Below are 18,738 nucleotides of genomic sequence, written 5' to 3'. Positions count from 1 at the left end.
GAGCCAGTAGTAATAAGTGTGTGTCAACTTTTCTTTGTTTATGCTCAGTTACCAGCCCAAAGAGCCATTTACCAAGGGTGATTGAGTGTTGAATACTAAACGTTTCAGTCTTGTAGGCAGGTTGGTGTGTTCCACTGATTTTTGCACTTCTGTCTTATTGGATGGAGGTGACAGGGTTTTAAATTTAGAGTCTCCTTATTTTGTTTCCTAATTTAGAAAAAATTGTATTATGTAAAATGAGATAGTTGTGGGGTTGGGTTTTGTTTATCTCCAATGCTGGAGACATTCAAACCCACCTGGATGAGTTGTGTGATCCACTCTAGGTGGTCCTGCTCTTGCAGGGGGTTTGGACTAGATGATCTTTCAGGGCCCCTTCCAGCCCTTGAGATTCTGTGATTCCATGATGAACATTCCTGTTTCTCTGACCTGAATGTGCAGTGTTTTGCCACTCCGGTCCTTATTTTAGAGGCCTTACATTAAGAAATGTTTCTGTTAAGTTGGTATGTCCTACTTATTGAGATCTCTATTAGAAATAAGGACACCTGCATCAGCAGATGCATAGGTTGTCTCAATGTAGCCTGAAGTTACCAGTCATTACTCCACTTACACCTGACTTGGCTTGTGATAGGTTTGAGAGACTTTGCATTGAGACACTCATGCAGAGAAGTTTGTCTCTGTCATAGATGGTAAGAAGATGAAGCAAAAGTAATGTCAATTGCAAGAATGCATTTTGCTCATATAACTTTCTAGCTCTTTGTTGCATTTTAAACACAGTTAATGATGCTAAAAATTAGTCTAACTTGATTTGAGTATATATCTTTAAAGACAAGGAGAAATCATGCAGTCTGTTAATATGATTTACTTGTGAAGTGTTCCCCTGATACTTCTCTTGCTTTATGTGGTGTTTTCATATCTTTCATTAAAACTTTTAGCACTTAAGATTTCATGAAAGTCTCTGTAATTAAAGGACTTGTAAATCAGTACAGCCTGTAATTTGTGGCCTTTTCTTCAACTAAAGTAGAGGATTAGAAGGAAAATGGAATGTTGTGCTCCAGATAGCTTATTTTTACCTCAGAGATAGGCTTAAAATAAGCTATCTAACTTCAAATGTGTATTCTTTCATTTGTCATAATGCCTCCCATGTGAACAGGGATAGGCCTTATGGTTAAACTTGGGAAATTACAACTTTATTGAAGGCTTTATCTAGAACTGTAATTAAGTCTAAAGAACATGCAATCTATTTTCAGAGAATATTCTGAATAGAACAATGAGTTCTTCCTGTAAATGCTGTAGCATGTTGGCACCTCATGTGTTCCTTAATTATTTCAAATTATAAATGATTGTCTCAATTCAAGGTTTTATAAAAATAAGGGCTCACAGGTAGGTCACTGTTACAGAAGGGCCGCTCGTCATTTTGAGGCGAATTTCTTCACTACATTTCAGCCACCTCCTTTGACTGAGAATAATGTGCATGCAATTTTTATTTATACCAATGAACAGTAATCTAGAAACTGTAGAATTTTAGAATCTTGATGTAAAAATAGAGAAATAAATCCCCCAAAACAACCACCACCACCACACCCTCCTCCAAACCTCCCCAAACCAAAAAGGGAAAATAGAAGCCACTGATTAAGAGTGTTTCACTAATGTATAACCATCTATAAAAAATCCCAAAGGTTAATTGTTAAAGTATTTTTGATGGCATAGAAAAATCATGTGAGTGAACAAAATAACCCCTGAAGGTTAAGCAACATCTGTGTTGAATGTGAAAACTTCTAGGCAGCACAGTTAGTGTAGAGATTGGGACTTCCCACTCACTGACTGTTAGAAGTTTGCTTTTGAGTTTTTGTGGTGGTGGTTTTTGGCCTCCGAGGTTACATGGGGAGGATGTTTTCTTAGGTAGGGTGCAAGGAACTTGTTAAAAAGTAGCCTTACAGGAAAATAATGTATTTTTTTTTAGCTATGCTTAACCAAAATCTATTAAGTCTGGACCAGCTTTGTTGTTCTGCACTCAATTTTCCAGTGCCTGTTCTGTGTCACTGTAGTTTGCACTCCTGCAGTTTCGAAGGGAATAGAATTTTGATCAGCAAATCTGTTCAATGGTAACACTTGATTAATTGCACTCATTTGATGTGAAGCAGTGCTGCAGTGCAGAGCAGGCAGGCAGCTCGCTGCCCTGAGTGCTTCAGCAATGGAGATGTCCACTTTGGACTGCTGCTTTATAAGCTCCTTAACATCTTACCTCTCAAAAAGGCCAGAGGGGACACAAGTTCTTCAAATACTTCCTTTTGCAAAGTGCTGTATAGGTGGCTTAACTGTTCAGGTGAGGGAGCACTGGCACAGGCTGCCCAGATGGGTTGTTGATTCTCCTTCTCTGGGGACATTCAAAACCCACCTGGATGTGTTCCTGTGTGACCTACTCTAGGTGGTCCTGCTCTGGCAGGGGAGTTGGACTTGATGATCTCTCGAGATCCCTTCCAACCCTTAACTTTCTGTGATTCTGTGCTTTAGGGTGTTGTATTTTTCTCCTGTAAGTGTACTCATCATACTGTCATAAAACACAGGAAGAGCTCGTTTCCTCCCTCCCATTCTTGTCACTGCTTCTTTCCTTCACACTGCACAGTTCCCTCCAAACCCTTCTGAAGGGGAAGTTGTTGTTTCTCAGTGTGCTTACAACTGCTTTAAGAACAACTTTGTGAAAGGGAGCAAGGAAAGGTTTTAAGTCCTTGTCACTTCCAGAATATAGGAAGTAACTCTGTCATCATGTATCACTTGTATGAAGGATATAAAAACAAACACGATCTCTCTGGTAGTGCACTTAACTGGATCATACCCAAATGCTATCTTAGTGCCCAATAGAAATGGCTCTTCTTTTGAAATACTCCAAAATCTAACTGTAATCCTTACTGTCCTGACTTGTTAAGCTCCTGTGTTTCTGTCTCTTTCCTGTAGTCCTGTAGTGTAATTAGATTATATACTAAATGTCGTATTCTTTCTGAGGAGAGCATAATAGCTCTTTTATTGGTTGCTTTCTGCCCACTGTAGTTCAAGTTTTGAGTGGTTAGGTGATTATTTGTACAAATAATTTTTCCTTCCTATATTTTGAAGACTCGTGAAGAAGAGATGACTGCCAAAGTTCATGAGTTGCAGGCGCAGCTAGAAGACTTGCAAAAGGAGTACAAACAAAAAATGGCAGAAGAGGAACATTGGGACAGTGAAAAAGTGAGTCGGCACTTTTTTTATCTTTAAGTGTGAAATGCTCAATATTCATAAAATTCTATAGTTTGATCTTAATTCTGGCCTTTGCTGTCACATACAGTTCCTATTCTTTCAGGTGTTAATATCTTCAAAAGTGTGCCTCTTTACAATCTTCAGTATTTGATGTTACCTTTTTTAATGGTATGTTCAAAACTCAAGTGAGGGGTGATTATTAAGGTGAGGGTTTTGCCTTCTACATGTATGTTTTAGAAGGAAGTCCTTTAGGAGGAATGGAGATCACATGGAGTCATCTTTAGTATGACATTTTTAATTGGGATTCCAAAGGGCTCTGAAATAGTGCTTTGAATATACTAATTATGGACAGAAAAGTCTTCATTGAAAGAAAGCTGAGTGTCTGCTTTTGTCTTTCTGAGACCACATTTTAGTTTGAGGAATTCTTTGATGAAAATACTACTAGTTATTACACTGACAAAAGGAAAAATATCTGAATTGTTCACTCGATGAGAGTTTCTCTTTGCCCTTTTTTTTTTATTTTGACAACAGGCAGCAATGGGGATACTAAATGTATTTATTTGACACTAGGACACTGTGGTAGTTTTAGCCCTGGATGGGTGCCAGGTGCCCACCAAGTCATTCTATCACTCCCCCTCATAAACTGGACAGGAGCGAGAGGTTTGTGAGTTAAGGACAGGGAGATCACTCAGCAATGGGTGTCACGGGCAAAACAGACTCGGGGAGAAAAGGTTTGATTTATTAAAGGAACAATGAAAACAGAGCAGAGAACTAAGAAATAAAACCAAATCTTAAAACATCTCCCTCCACCTGTCCTTCTTCCTAGGACTCCTCTTCCTTCCTCCCTAGCAGTGCTGGGGATGGGGGTTACAGTCAGTTCGTTACAGATGGACTTTGCTGCTGCTTCCTCTCAGGGGGAGGCCTCCTCACACTTCCCACTGCTACAGTGTGGAGTCCCTCCCATGGGAGATGGTCCTCCACAAACTGCTCCAATGTGAATCCTTCCCATGGGCTGCAGTTCTTCACAGACTGCCCTGATGTGGCTCATGCATGGGGAAGACAGTTCTTCAGCTCCAATGTGAGGCCTGAAGCAGCAAACCTACTCTCTGGCGTGGGCTTCTCCCTCTCCCTATGGACTCCCAGGTCCTGCCAGGAACTTGCTCAGTGTGGGCTTTCCACAGGGTCACAGCGTCCTTTGGGCATCTGCCTGCTCCAATGTGGGCTCCTCCATGGGCTGCAGGTGGATCTCTGCTCCCCCATGGCCTCCATGGGCTGCAGGGGCACAGCTGCCTCACCACGGGCTGCACCACGTGTCACAGGGGAATGTCTCTTCCAGTGCCTGAGCACGCTCTCCCCCTCCTACACTGACCTTGGTGCCTGTGGATATGTTGCTCCCACAGTCTCACTCCCTTCTGCTGCTGTTGCAGTTCAGCATCTGTGCAGCAACTTCTTCCCCTTCTCCAATACGTTAATCACAGAGGCGTTACCTCCATCACTAATTGGTCAGGCCTTGGTCAGCTGTGGGTCCATCCTAGAACTGACTGCCTGTAGCCCTGTCATACAGGGGAAGCTTCTGGCAGCTCCTTGTTTAAAAAAACCCACCCCTGTAGCTCCCCCCAGCTACCAAAACCTGGCCCAGGCAAAACCACTCCAACACACAGTACCATTTGCCTCACTGTCCTAGGGTTTGTCCCTTCTGCATTGCACTTGCTTACAATGGCCCTTATGTTGCTTTTCTTAACTATTGCATGACATGAGTTGCTGTTTCCATAACAAGGAAAGCAGAAATATTTGTATTAGACTCCTTTATGTTCTTAATCAACCCTTGTCCACCCCTTGACAATAATCTTACCTGATCTTGCGTTTGAAGGAAGATTCTTTAAGAGACTCCTAAGCCTTCAAATGTATCCACTTTGACATGAACTAGGAATATGCATTGGAACATGCATAACAAGTTGAGAAATAATAACAAACATTAGTATTGGGATATAAAAATACCAGGAACTGTCTCTCTTCATAAGAAAAGAAATGGTCAGATGATCAAGCTCTTCAGAAGCAAGGATTGCACTTACAGATTTGAAATCCATAGAGCAATGAATTTTCCCCTGTGTTCTACTTGCAGACTGTAGGAAAACCCTCAGGATTTATTTACTTACACAGATGGGGGCACAGCTTTTCTTTTCAACACTAATTCCAGGGAGGCTCAGGAAGAAACCCCTTCTGTGTTAAAGTTTAGATTACCTTAAAAAAATAAATTCACAAGCTGATTATTTGACATTAAAATTATTTTACAGCCTTGAGTCATACCCATGACTACTAAAGCATTATTTCCTTAGCGTGGGAACATTTCAAAGACAGAAATTTAAGCTTAGACTGATGTCTGTGCTTGATAAAAAGAACTGTCTTTGCAAGATGGAGAGTTTATGAAGCTTTTAAGCTGAAGCTGTTTTCAGATAAATGTCCAAATGTAACTTGGAGAATTAGAAAGACACAATATTGTGAGTGCTATTGGTAGCAGTTGGGCTGGTCTGGCTTGTGTTTCATACTCATTCACTTATCACTCATCTCCAGTGTGCATTTTGTAAAGATTTGGAAATATTAGATTCTTGAAGTTACAGATGCCATTACAGAATCAAATGAGATAAGTATAAGCTTTAGGTACAGTCAATGCACATAAGTTAAACCCTATTTATGGGATTCTTTATATGTGTGATTTGGTCATTTCAGTTGTTATCATCCTCAGTTAACACACTAAAGCCAGGTAATTGATGTTTCCTTCTTGTTTTGTCCACGTCCAGTGCTTGACACACTGAATATTTTTCACACATTTTAATCTGTTGTTATTGTTGTTTTTCTAGGTCACAATAACAGAACTTCAGGTAAGTCTTAAATTTTACTGATTTTATTCTCCAGATAATTCTGTTTCACAGTAGTTTGAAAGCAGAAATACTGCTTATGAGTTTGTATGTGTTAAAAGGAGAAAGAGCTTTATTGAAAAGGTACCTGTGAGTTATCTTCAGCAGTGTCTTGATGATTTCCATATGTGGCTTTTGCAGGCTCAGCTTGCACAGAAGACAACACTAGCCAATGATTTAAAACTGAAAGAGCAGGAGTTCAAAGAGCAGGTAAGAGTGCTGTTGGAAGGACTCAAATGTATTCTTGTTTGATACTTTGTATTTCCAGTATTAAAAGGTTGGTTCTTTTCAAACCACGGTGTAGCACATGTCCATGCAGTTACTGTGGAAAACAGTTTTGTTTCAGAAGATTTGTGCACTTTCAAAGTGCTCTATTCCCTGAGAGTGTCACTCCTGTGACAGAGGTTAGCGAAACATTTGTGTGGTGAACAGTGGAACAGTGCACTTCATAAAGTTATGGATCTTTTCTTTCTCTAAAGTAAACTTTTTTGATGCTAAGTACGATTTTGGTAATGTTTTCTCTTTTATGTATACTTATGTGTATAAAATAGACACGTATATATACATCTATAAATACAAATAGATCCATAACATTGCCTGCAGATGTTATGTGTTCTTATATCCATCTGTACACTCATTTTCTTAAGTAGCTTAGGGACAATTTTGAATAAAAAGTTTTAATGTTTTCCTCCCTTAAAAAGGAGATAAGTTTTGCTTCCACAGAAGGAGGTGATATTTAGCTGAAAACTGTTTCAGTTCTGCTGATTTTAGCTGCTTGTGAACACCATTTATAATTTGATTGTTCTCTGTTTAGATTCATGTACTGGAAGACCAGCTGAAAAATTATGAGAAGAACATGTATGTCTCATCAGTTGGAGCACTGTACAGAGGCAAGTGCACAGTTTTCATCACAAATGACTTTTTTGTTTGTTTGAAAGATGTTGCTTTGGTTTAGACAATTTAAAACTGTCTGTCTCCTTAAAACACTCACATAATGTTTTTGACATCTTACTCTTGTTTTGTCTCATCTGTTATAATAGAGCTGGTGTGTGATTTCAGATAAACAAATCACACAACGTTTTGTTTGATGTTTTTATGTCGTAAAGTTAAACGAGCTTCATATCAGAGGTGTTAAGTTTTTGGTATCACTAGGAGGAGTGATATAGGCAGTGGCAGTTGGTAGTGGGTGGGGAGGAATTACTCCTTTGTCTTGGGTAATTAAATGTATAATTTATGACTCTGGGAAGTGTTTAATACAAATATTAGAATTTATGGAATGATTTTTGCATTATGTGTCTGGACATTTACTCTTTCTGTGATTTGAGTTCCTTTACGAGATCTCCTGCTCCAACACAGTAATTAATTAAATAAAATCCCTTTTTCACTTGCACACTTTGTGTTATGTGTCCTTGAAAGTGTGTTTGGAGCTGTAAACCCTGTGGCATTTCAGGCAAACCTCAATCTCGCCATTCCCTGACAGATGGTGAGCGCAGGGAATAGCACAGAGCAGTTGTACTGAGCTGTGTCTGGAGCTGGGCAGGACAAGCTCTGACCCAGGCCTGAGGGCTCCATCCAGGAGAGCAGCTCTCTGTAGTGCAGGTCCCAGGCCCATCCAGGAGAGGGACAGAGATGGACACAGCTACACCATGGCTCAGGCAGGGACTGCCTGCACCTCCCTCAGCACGTCCCTCTCCACATCCTCCCCTCAGGAAGCTGTGGAGAGCAGGGAGGTGGCCCCTCAGCCTCCTTCTCCCCAAACTGCACAAACCCCATGCCCTCAGCAGCTGCTCAGAGGATATGCCTGCCAGCCCCTTCCCTAGCTCTGGTGCCCTCCTCTGGGTACCTTCAAGGACCTGTAGAGCACAGGGGGATGAGCCCCTCTTTGCAACAGCTGGTCAGGCCATGCTTGATGCACACCAGAATGGGATTTCTCTCAGGACTGCCAGGGCACACACTGCTGACTGCTGCTGAGCCTCTTGCCAACCAGCACCCCCAGCCCCCGTTTTGCATTTCCTGTTACTCTGCCCCACATGCAGAATCCTATGTTTGTTCTTTTTCAGTTTCATGCTATTGGTGGAACTTAGATTCATATGAGTGACTCTCAGCATAAATATTCTCTTTGTTTTTGGTTTCACAGGTGAAAACCTTCACTGTACTAATGTTTCCTCCTTTGGGGAGCCTACAGAGTTTGAATACTTGAGGAAAGTTGTCTTTGAATATATGATGGGTCGCGAGACAAAGGTATGACAAGCGGTGTGTGGTGACATGTGATTCGGGTCCTTGCTGCAGTACCGTATTTGAAGTACCATGTACTTGTAGTTTGTTACATGCTGTTTATTACTGACACAGGATTTGATAGGTTTTCATGTGGTATTTTCCAAAGAGGCATGATCCATGCCTTAAAAACTTTATCAACATGCCAAGGTGACTGATGACGGAAGGGGAGTTGTCACACACCTCGCCAATGTACCTATGAAATCAAAAACCTCTATAGGTAGGTGTGGTTTTCTTAGACAAAGTCCTGTTGCCAATCAGACTTAATGTCCTGTGGAAGCTGGTGTGCACAGTATTAGCAGAAGTGCTCTTTTGATATCATCTTGAAACAAACATGGTAAGTAATAGCTTGTTTATAGCTCTAAAGATGGTGAAATATCTCTATAATTGTCACTTAAAGAAGTTTTAGAGGGCTCCCAAGTCTGTAATACCTTCTCTAGTTAGTTAATTCACTCTTCAAAGCAGTGAAAATCTGCACAGCAGGATGCTTGTTGTGTGCTGCAAGCGTGTGAAATCATTCCTGAGTTGGAATTTTACTAGCCTGTAACAACAGGGATGCTTAGAGACTGACCAGCTTCAAAAAGCTATGTCATAACACAAACATTTTTCTTGGATGATAAATGCTATGTGGATGAATTTTTTATGGGTTTTTTTCCTCCTCCCTGGAGTGATTCCATTCTTTGTTGCCCTGTTTTCAACTTGGACTGCTATTAAGCAAAGAGGTTTTATTTAGATTTCTATGTTAATTAACTTTGTTTTCGTTGTGCTCTGTACAGAACAACACTTGGTCTGTGCAGGACATCTTATCCTTCTGGGATTCTTCTTTCTATCTCTCTTTTTTTATGCCATTTTTCACTTTGATATTAATTCCTTTTTTATTAAACCCAGAAATGCCTGATTCAAAAAACCCAACATCACTAGTTACCTTCTGTTCCCAAGCTCATGGCTCAGTGGATGACTCTCCCACTTGAATAACAAACAACTGAAAATTGTTGAAGAAAAATACGTACATTACTGGATTTTATGACTTATCAGGCACACAGACAAGTAAAAACACTAAAAACCATGTTAGCAACGTTCTTGAGAGAGCTACAATTGACTATTGCAAATAGCTAATGCATGTAGCAAATTTGCATTCAGGAAAACCTCATTTGAAACCTCTTTTTCACTCATTAAGGCTATTTCTTACTGACCTTCAAAACATTACTATACATGCCCCAACACTTTGCATTATCAAAGTGTGAGGGTTTTTTTCCTTCTTAACCATAATGTTGTAAAATTTGGAGCTCATTTCTTCATTAGCAGCAACAGTGAATGCTGAAGTAAATCCACTTTAGATTGCTCTTCTTTCAATTGCATTGATAAAAAGCTGCGTGAATAATTATCTATGTATGTATGGAGATGTATTTATTTGCCCTGGAGACCATATAGTATGTAACCAGGAGATAACCATTACAACATTGCCTGCACTCTGGCTCTTAAAAAAAAAAGATGAATACTGGGAGGAGAAAAAATAAATCAGAGAAGATACATGTCTGGTTCTTAAAATAATTTGAGGAGGCATTGTTTGGAAGTTGATCTGAGTGAAAGGGGAACTAGATTTCAACAACCAGCCAGCAGAAATAATCTTTAAAGCACTGCAGTTTTTAGCTTGGGGAAGTTAACTATAGATAGGTAAGGGAGAATGACAGGATTCTTCACATTGAATGTGATGCTCTTCCTCCCTGTCCTGTGTTCATACTAATTTGATTACATCTTAGAAATGTTTCGATGAGTGTAACGTTCTGATGTATTGCAAGAAGGGAGGGATTTCTGGTATTGTCTAATCAATCCTCTGTAATTAGCTGATCAAGATTGTAGCTGTACTGGCATTTACTAGTGGAAAATTAAACTGTAGATCAGCATTTTACTGAGTATAACAGGAATATTCTTTGGCCTCTTCACTTGTGCTTCAAAAAGTACTTTCAAGTTGATTTAATCTGCTGGTTTTCTTTCAACCATTAGATGTGTTGCTGGAAGACAAGGAGCTTAGCTTCTGCTCTCATAGGGATTCTGTCAGATAATCTTAAATTTACTGAACTCCATCTTGAAAACTGGTTTCATCCTGCTATACTGACTGGAAAACCATGAGAAATGATGATGTGATGGCTAAAATATTTTAATACACAGTCTTAAGTGTGTTAGTAAAGTGTTAACATGTGCTTTTTTCCCCAGCACACTCCTTGAGTTACAAGGTCTGTATTGAGATTTACCTCCACAGTTCTTGGACCAGATGAGGCTTTTTTGTTGTTTCTTATTTTCTCTTGTAAGACCATTCTGATGGCTTTTCTCTGTGCTGATTCCCCTTTTATAGTGCAAATATGTGTGCCATGTCTCAAATGTGGTTCAGCAGAGGTCTCTGTAGACGTTATTTCCTCTTTATTGAAAGGAGTTTAAGAGAAGGTGTGCAGACTATCTAGGATGAGTTGCCAGTTGTGCAGCCTGGTAAATGATCCTGGAGTTGTACTAAGTACAACTAAGTAGACACATTAATTAATGTATCAGTTTCGATTTAGTGACGGAGACATAAGGGAAATGTTGAGAGCTGATAGTGGCTCAATATCTAAGAATTGGGAATTATGATCATAACCTGTAACCTGTCACATACTTTTTAAACTACTTGGCCAAAGTGTGCACATGTCTTTGCTAGTGGATTTACTGTCTTGCCTTCCAGTCTGACTTCAATTTTTGCCTCTTCCTTGGCAGGATACATGAAATGAGATTTTCCCAAGCATGCACTTTGTTCAGCATATCTGAACCTGGAAATATGTAGCAAGCAGCATGTTTTCTGCAGACACCTGAACAGCTGCACTGCCCAGCTGTACTGCACACTAAATCTGAAGCTTTGTAGAAATCCTGGTTGCTTTACTTGTAAATTCATTATGCTGATTGGAGTCTGTTCTGAGGCCAGAAAATCAGTCCGAGTTTGTGTGTCTGTAATAACCATGTGTGTTGATGAATGGAAGAATGTAATGGAATACATATGTGTTGGAGAGAGTAAATTTATTCAGATCTTTTTCTGGCACCTGAACATGCACAGCAGAAAAACAAGGCATATAGAACAAAACTACAGAACTTCGACTCTGAGGGCTTTGCCTTTGACCAGGAGCTCTTGAGTTGTTGAAGGGACTGTCAAGATCATTATAAAAGGATTATTTTTCAGAAGTGATGTATTTAAATATATCAACCTCCTAGAAAGAAATGGGAATGCAATCATCTCTTGTATCAGAACTAGTTATTATGTTTGGGAAAACTCAGGGTCTTTCTCTAGGCAGATATCAAGATGCACACACAGGACAATATGTCTATGTGCTCACACAAAGTGTTATTAGAGGGAGGAGTTTATAGTAGAACAGACAGTTAAAGCAACATGGTAAGTCTATATTAAACATACTATCCTAAAGTCTGCAAGCCTTGGAACTTTGTTTTATAACTATGCAACTGTGAATAGTGTTGAATAATTCTGCTTCAAAATCTCCCTTGGGCCTCAAAAACTGGGACAATTTCAAGTCACTGCTGGTGATAAACTACAAAATGAATTTTTTTAGGAAAGAGGGTTTTAGGTAGCCCCTATTTAAGTTGGCACATAAGTATCTGTGCTTTTGTGGAGTATTTGTAGTGTTTGTGGATTTTTCTTTAAAGTTTGCATGCCACTGTGTCCTGTAGAAATTGCTAGGGGAGAACTTTCTTGATAGCACTGTTACAATGAGTTTGAACAGACTGAAAGCTCTTTGCTTTCTAGTCTTTTAAGTCTTAGATAACCATGATGAGGGTTTTGACAAAAGAAATTAGGGAAGTGTGGTGTTAGTTTGTGACATCAAGCACTTTGTGTATCTGGGAGCTGCAGTAGAGTTACTTCTTAATTATAGTAGCTATTGATATGTTTAACGTTAAGCTTTTTGAGCTGAAAGTGTTCAAAGGGTCTTGATTTATTTTGGTTTATTTTCATTTCTGTCCCCAGTTATACACTGAAACAGTTGTTGCAAATTAGAGCTTCACCTGTCACTTTTAGCTGCAGTCATTTTTGTCCTGTGACAGCCTCCCTCTTCATTCCACATGTGAGACTGGTACTAAACAGTAGACACTGAGAGCAGCAATCTTATCTACATTCCTTAAGAGCAGCAGTTACTGCTTTTGTAGCAGTCACCTTCTGTTTGAGTGGCTCTTGCTTTGACCTTTCTTGTAAAAGTCACCTGGACCTTGTTTTGTGCCTTTTGGAGTTTCCCACTCACCTGTTTATAGAATGGGAGTAATGGTGGCCTGTTTTGCACAGAGCTTTGCTACTCTTGCGTCTTCTTCCTGAGGCTGCCGTAGTGATTTGCTGTTTAAATATGGGGTTACTGTATACCTGCTAAAAATATTTACACAACTAGGATTCCACCTCTGAAATTTGGATCCACTTTTTCAATGTTTCATTTCTTTCAAAAATGCTAGGATGCTGTGAATGGAGCTGACTCCCTCAGGACTCTGTCTGGTGCTCTTGGCCTGAAATATGGCTCTTCAGAGATTAAGATTAATGTGGCAGGAGCAGTGTTTGTAACTTTACACTGTCGTATTAATGGGCCCAATAATTGAGGCACAGATACCAGAGGGCTCATGTCCTGTTAGGGTACCTGCAGTTTGTGACAATAAGAAATGAAGACCTGTCATGGTTTTTAGAGTGTTGACACAACACGTCACACGCAGCTGTGATGTGAAAAAGTAGTTACACTGTACTCGTTTTGCTGTTTTCCAGTGATAGCACTAACAAGTGGCATCCAGTATTCTTCAGTTGAAGGCATTGGAAAATGTTACAAAGTGTTTTAGTGCATATGAAGTCACTTACATCTGACTTGTTTCTTTTTAGACGATGGCTAAGGTTATAACAGCAGTGCTGAAGTTCCCAGCAGATCAGGCTCAGAAGATACTAGAACGAGAAGATGCTCGATCACTGGTAAGTTACATAAGTAAATAAACCAAGTTCATAGAAGAGATTGAATTGCAAGAATAAAGATTTAGAAATGTTCTTTCAAGTGTCCTTTTTCCCCTGTGTCCACATTCAAGACAATTCCCGTTCTCCCTCCTTCTCTCCTCTTCAGTGGAATGTCAAATTCCAGCTGTAGGTTTTAGTTCATAGCAAAAACGAAGGGGAGTGAAAAGGATGAACGTATCTTCAGTAGTATTTCTCATCATCAATTAACCCAGATTTCTGATAGCTATAGGTACAACAGAACAAAGCAAGTTCAATCATCACTAAGATTCTGCAGGTGATTTTTCTAATTACAAAAGAAAGCTGACAGAAAATTCACATTTCCTAAATTCAGAAGTTTCTATGGGGCTGTACCAGTTTCCATAAAAATGTGTCAAGAAATGTTTTTCAGCCCTGGGATAAAATTTCTGGCAAAAACAAGAGCCATTTTGCTTGTGGAGTAGACAACTGTTTAGTTCAATCACCTCGGATATGTCTGTCTGAAGTGGCATATGTACATGTTACTCTGAAGCGAGTATCCTAACACAGCTGCAGTTTTGTTCCAGAAGGTTGGTTGGTGGGGTTTTTAAAAGCCTGCTTCGTTTTTGAACTGAAAACCCATCAAGATATGTCAGGTTCACTCTGTCAGGAAAGATAAGAACCACTTAGTTTGGCTGGTTTGGTTTGGGGTTTTTTTTCCCCAGTTTAATATACTTCTTGTGTGACAGTTACTTGGTATTTACCAGCTGATCTGTTTACCAGGAAAGCGAATTTGCATTTGAGAAGCAGACTCAAAGAATTTTTTTGTGTGTATTACTGTTACTATTTTATATATTGGAGCTATTTTTTATGAATATTAAAACTTCAGTAGTAATTTTCTCTATATTCCACCTGGAGTCAACTCTGTGATCCCTCTCTTTGTGGGTCAGCTTAGTAAAGCACTTGCAGAAACAGAATAAAATACAACTTAGAACATTTTTACATCTCAGTTTTGATGTATTTACGTTGAAATCCTCTTGATCCAGTGGAACAAATCTAAAACATTTTTCTACCATTTCATCTGAGGGAAGTGTTAAATGCTTTGATATTCTCCTGTACACTTAGTAAGTTTGAGAGTGTCTTGCAATCTTAAATATTTAAGATACTTTTGGAATGAAATAAACGCTGATAATGCTGCTGCTCCAATAAGTATCGTGCATCCCAAGCATTTTTCTCTTAATGCTCTCTCACTTTCAAGTCATTTTCATATTGTTGTTTTGGCAAGCTAGAGTAACATTTAGGAAACATTTTGAGTTGGCCAAAAGTTATTGGAGAGATGGACTCATTTTATAGTCCCTTTAATTTTGTGATACTTGAAACCTGATCTTGCTAAAGCCAACATTCACAACTTCTGACATTAAGTCAAACTTTAACTTGAATTCATCCAGCAAGTTTTCATCCAGGTATTAAATTTTGACTGGTACAGCCAGTGAATTTTTTTGCAGGCCACAGGTGCTTTGATTGTTAAGGACATTGTCCTGTGATTGTTAAGAGCTTTTATGTTTTTTACTTCACTTTGAAAATTAAAGGCAAGATTTTTTACAGGTTGAGTCTTCTGTAAGTCTGTTTAGGAACTAAAAAGTTGGAGTAGTGTTCAATTATTCTGTCAAGGCATATTCTTGGCTTATTTTTAATTGATTGACATTTACTAAGATGGCAGTAGTGTTTCACCACACTTCACATTGATGCTGGTATTTGACAGTATCCAATATTTAGATGTCACGAGCATTAGTCCTGAACTAGAACATAAATGTGCATTTTTAACATAAAGCTTAGTTTCTTCTAGCCCAAACATCTATGACTAATTTTAATGTGTAAATGGCTAATTAACTGTGTTATTGGAAAATAGTAAGTGTGTGTAGCACTAAGTATCTGTGAGTAATTATTTACCTCCCTGGTGGACATATATTTCTGACAATTAATACATTCTTAGATCAATAAACATATCCTAGACCAATGTACCTCCTTCACTAATCTGCCTTTTTGCTATGTAGTTACTGTGAACTCACTGCATGTCTTCTGTAAGAGGTATATGTCCACAGACTTATCTGTACTATTAACAAATAGTCCAATGAGTTGTTCTCTTCCTGGCTTTGTAGTTGGCCTCACCTCGCAGTGGTATCTTCTGAATATCCCATCAGCCTGTGCTTAGTTAGCATGTGGGTGAGTGAAGCCTAATACTTATTTCTTTTTCTTTAAAGATGAAACCTGCAGTATGAGATTAACCATTCTTCTGCTTTTCTTTCTTGTCTGCTTTCATTCATTGCAAAAATAACCTCTTTTTGTTCTGTATGTGTATAATAAACTTTGCTCTACTCTTTACTCATTTTGCTTTGCTCAGCTAAGTTTGAAAACAATAAATATTGATTTTAAACCAATCTTTTGGACTTACAAAGCATAACTTCAAATGTTGAATGACAGAAATCTCAGCTGTAGAAAAAAATCAAATCAGATTTTAAATTGATTAATTTGTAATATTGAATTGTATTGTACTGGGCTTTGTTTTGTCTTTATTTACTTTCTGAGTCCTTTTCTGAATAGACAAAGAAGTCAGATTTATGGGAGACTTAAAATGAAATATTACATCATAAATACAGAAGGTTATTTTAGAGAAGACTGGTGAAATAGTCTCTGTAGAGGAATTAGGATGTGATTGCATTTAAACATCATTGTATTTCTGAATCAGACCTTTGTGTTCTTATCAAGAGAAGCTACAGCAGAGAGAGTAGGAAGAACAATTTGAGGAGCTTTATGCTCTCAGTTTGTGAAGCTTTTTTGCAGGTTTTATTAAGTCACTTTCATTATGAATCAGCAACACTAATTGCAGTGTTAGAGCAAAACACGAGCTGATTTAGGCCCAAAGATGCAGGTGACATCAGATCCACCAAGTTAAACAAGACCCCCACAAGCAGTAGTGGCTGTGAGAGGAGTCATATGTGCAAGTACATAGGTACAACTTCCTGGCTGAGCAGATTACCATCGAGTTGTTAGCAGTGTATGATACTTGTTGAACTCTTCAGCTGAATTCTATCGGGGACAGTCAGCCCAACTTTCCTTTGCAACTGCAAAGCTTTGCCCAGTTGCCAGGAGTTGATTCAGAGCATGTGAAGTGATGGCTGTGTCAATGAAGCGCAGTGACAAAAACAAGTCAACATCGCTCTTTCCATTGCCAGTTCTCTCAGGGCAGTTGACAGGGTGATTTTCCTCTCCTGCAGCCATGCCAAGACAGCTTTCAGTACAAAATAATACCTGCTTCCAAGGGAAAGAATACCTGCTTCCCTTCAGCTTAGCAAACAGTCATGGTTTCCACTTTATGTTCTTTTAAACCTGTGAATACAATTGTGGATAGACTTTATGATACTGGAAACACAATAGAGTTTGGGCTCTTTGCCTCCCAGCTTTAATCGCTTCTGGACAAAATCAACTGTTTTTTCTAGGCCTCTGTTGAATGGAATTGTTGGTAATGATGGGACAAAGCTGTACACAGCACTACTGCTTCTAGAAAGCATGTTTGCAACTGAACTTCTCATCATGATGCCTGTAATGCTGGTGTCAGAAGTTGAGGCATTTGACGTGTATCACGGAAGGGCTTAATTTTGACCTTATTGTCAGCAATTACCTGTTAGACCTTTCAGAGCTTAAGCTAATGTGTATGGAAATTGTTCAGGCCTCATCATTGGATTGTGGTTTCTACTTCATCTCAAGTGTTTTTGTCATTTGTGACTGTAGCTAGCCAGCAAATGGGGCAATATCTGTTCATGTGTGAAACTTAGAAATGAAGGTGATGCTGACTTCATATTGAAAGAAATGAATGTTTCCCTGGTAGAGGAGGCTTTTTTGCTAGCTCCGAAATTTTACTTCATCAGCTCAATTTTGATGATAGGCCTCATGCAGAGAGGACAACTGTTGGGTTTTATTGGCTTAAGATGCAAAGATGTGATAGACTACTTCCAGTGAGACTCCTGACTGTTTTGTTACAGGTTGATTCATTTTGACCGCAGTTTCTCAACTGTTTTGCAGATACTAGAATGGAATTACTTGCTCAAAGCCAGTTGTTAGTTTGGCAGTTTGACTTACTTGAAATTCTTCCATCTCCTATTCCTATCAATAAACAACAATGTCATTATTGTTGCAATATTAAGTGCTTCTGAGTTGCTTTCAATAACGCAACAGATGTTCATTTGTTCCAACTTTTCGTTCTTCTAGTCGTGGCTACCACCATCGTGAAGAAGTTGTGATGAGAATGTCTCATGACCCTGCTGCTTAGAAATATGTTCATATTTCTGTTGTTGTCCCTTGAGAAGGGACAAGAAGAAAAGCTACTATTCGAGATCACAAATGGAACAGCAAAAACCAAAAGTCGGCACCACCTTTGGATCACGGATATAGTTAAAACTTTCTTGACGAGAAGCACTAATCAGGGGTTACCTGGTCATGAGTCTTTTTTCTCTTCTATTGAACACTGTCTTCTATTTTGTGTTAAAGGTTATTTTTTTAAAAGAGAGAAGAGACATTATCCTAGGAAGGAATTGCCCACTACTGTGTCTCTATACAGGTTTTACTGGGTGTTTTTTAAGAGTTGAAATAAATGGTTTGTTTCTGCTATTTATTTTTTTATTTTGGACTGAATTGTGCAATACATTACGGGATGGGTAGAGGTTGAGGTGATTTTCCTGATGAACTTAGACACTTGGTGACTGCTCTGTCCCAATTTGATCTTATGATTGTTTGCTAAAGGTCACTTCTCTATGCTTTTGCCTACAATAAATCCGAATTGCAGTACCTCATTTGTTTACTCCTAGCTTTTGTACCTATATTTTCTGGAGAAGAAGTACGTTACTGTAAATTGTACATAGTTAATACGTAACTGTATCATATGCTGCCCTGTGACGGCTGACAGCACTAATCTGACAAGAGCTGAGATGAAATAAAGTTTATTTACTGTATAATTTTGGAACTCCTTTGGTATGATTTTTCTTTTGAAAGGATCCACCAGTTTTGTTCTTATTCCCTTTCAAGGCATCCTTAACTGAGATATTTTCAGGCTGAAATCTCTTTCATAAGAAGAGCTATTCAAGTCCATTGAACCCTAAGAAGTCAGTGGAGATCTTCAGGTTTTCAAGGGGTCACAGCCTGTGAAATGGACGCACAGTGAGCTGAAAAGCTGGTGTGAGAATATGGCAAGTAGGGAAGTTTGCTTAGTGGAAGTTTAAATCATGTGGTTTTGTTCTTTTAAAAACCATGGCATGTGAGTTGGGATCCTTTAAAGCAACATGCAGGTATGGATGGATC

General features: G+C 39.0%; 1 protein-coding gene across 2 annotated transcripts in view; it reads left to right on the top strand.

Annotated features, from left to right (window-relative positions):
• Positions 1-18,371, top strand: part of GOLGA4 (golgin A4) — a 69,333-nt gene extending 50,962 nt beyond the window's left edge. For both annotated transcript variants that reach the window (XM_061996189.1, XM_061996188.1), the window contains 7 exons: positions 3,109-3,222; positions 6,090-6,110; positions 6,288-6,356; positions 6,961-7,036; positions 8,284-8,387; positions 13,306-13,392; positions 17,653-18,371. In XM_061996189.1, coding sequence (XP_061852173.1) covers positions 3,109-3,222; positions 6,090-6,110; positions 6,288-6,356; positions 6,961-7,036; positions 8,284-8,387; positions 13,306-13,392; positions 17,653-17,673 — 492 coding nt within the window. In that variant the 3' untranslated portion in view covers positions 17,674-18,371. The remainder of the gene's footprint in view (positions 1-3,108; positions 3,223-6,089; positions 6,111-6,287; positions 6,357-6,960; positions 7,037-8,283; positions 8,388-13,305; positions 13,393-17,652) is intronic.
• Positions 18,372-18,738: the final 367 nt, after the last annotated feature.

Source organism: Colius striatus, chromosome 5, assembly GCF_028858725.1.
Source record: "Colius striatus isolate bColStr4 chromosome 5, bColStr4.1.hap1, whole genome shotgun sequence".
NCBI lineage: Eukaryota > Metazoa > Chordata > Aves > Coliiformes > Coliidae > Colius > Colius striatus.
The sequence above is the reverse complement of the archived record's forward strand: the minus strand, read 5'-3'. Positions and strand labels throughout refer to the sequence as shown.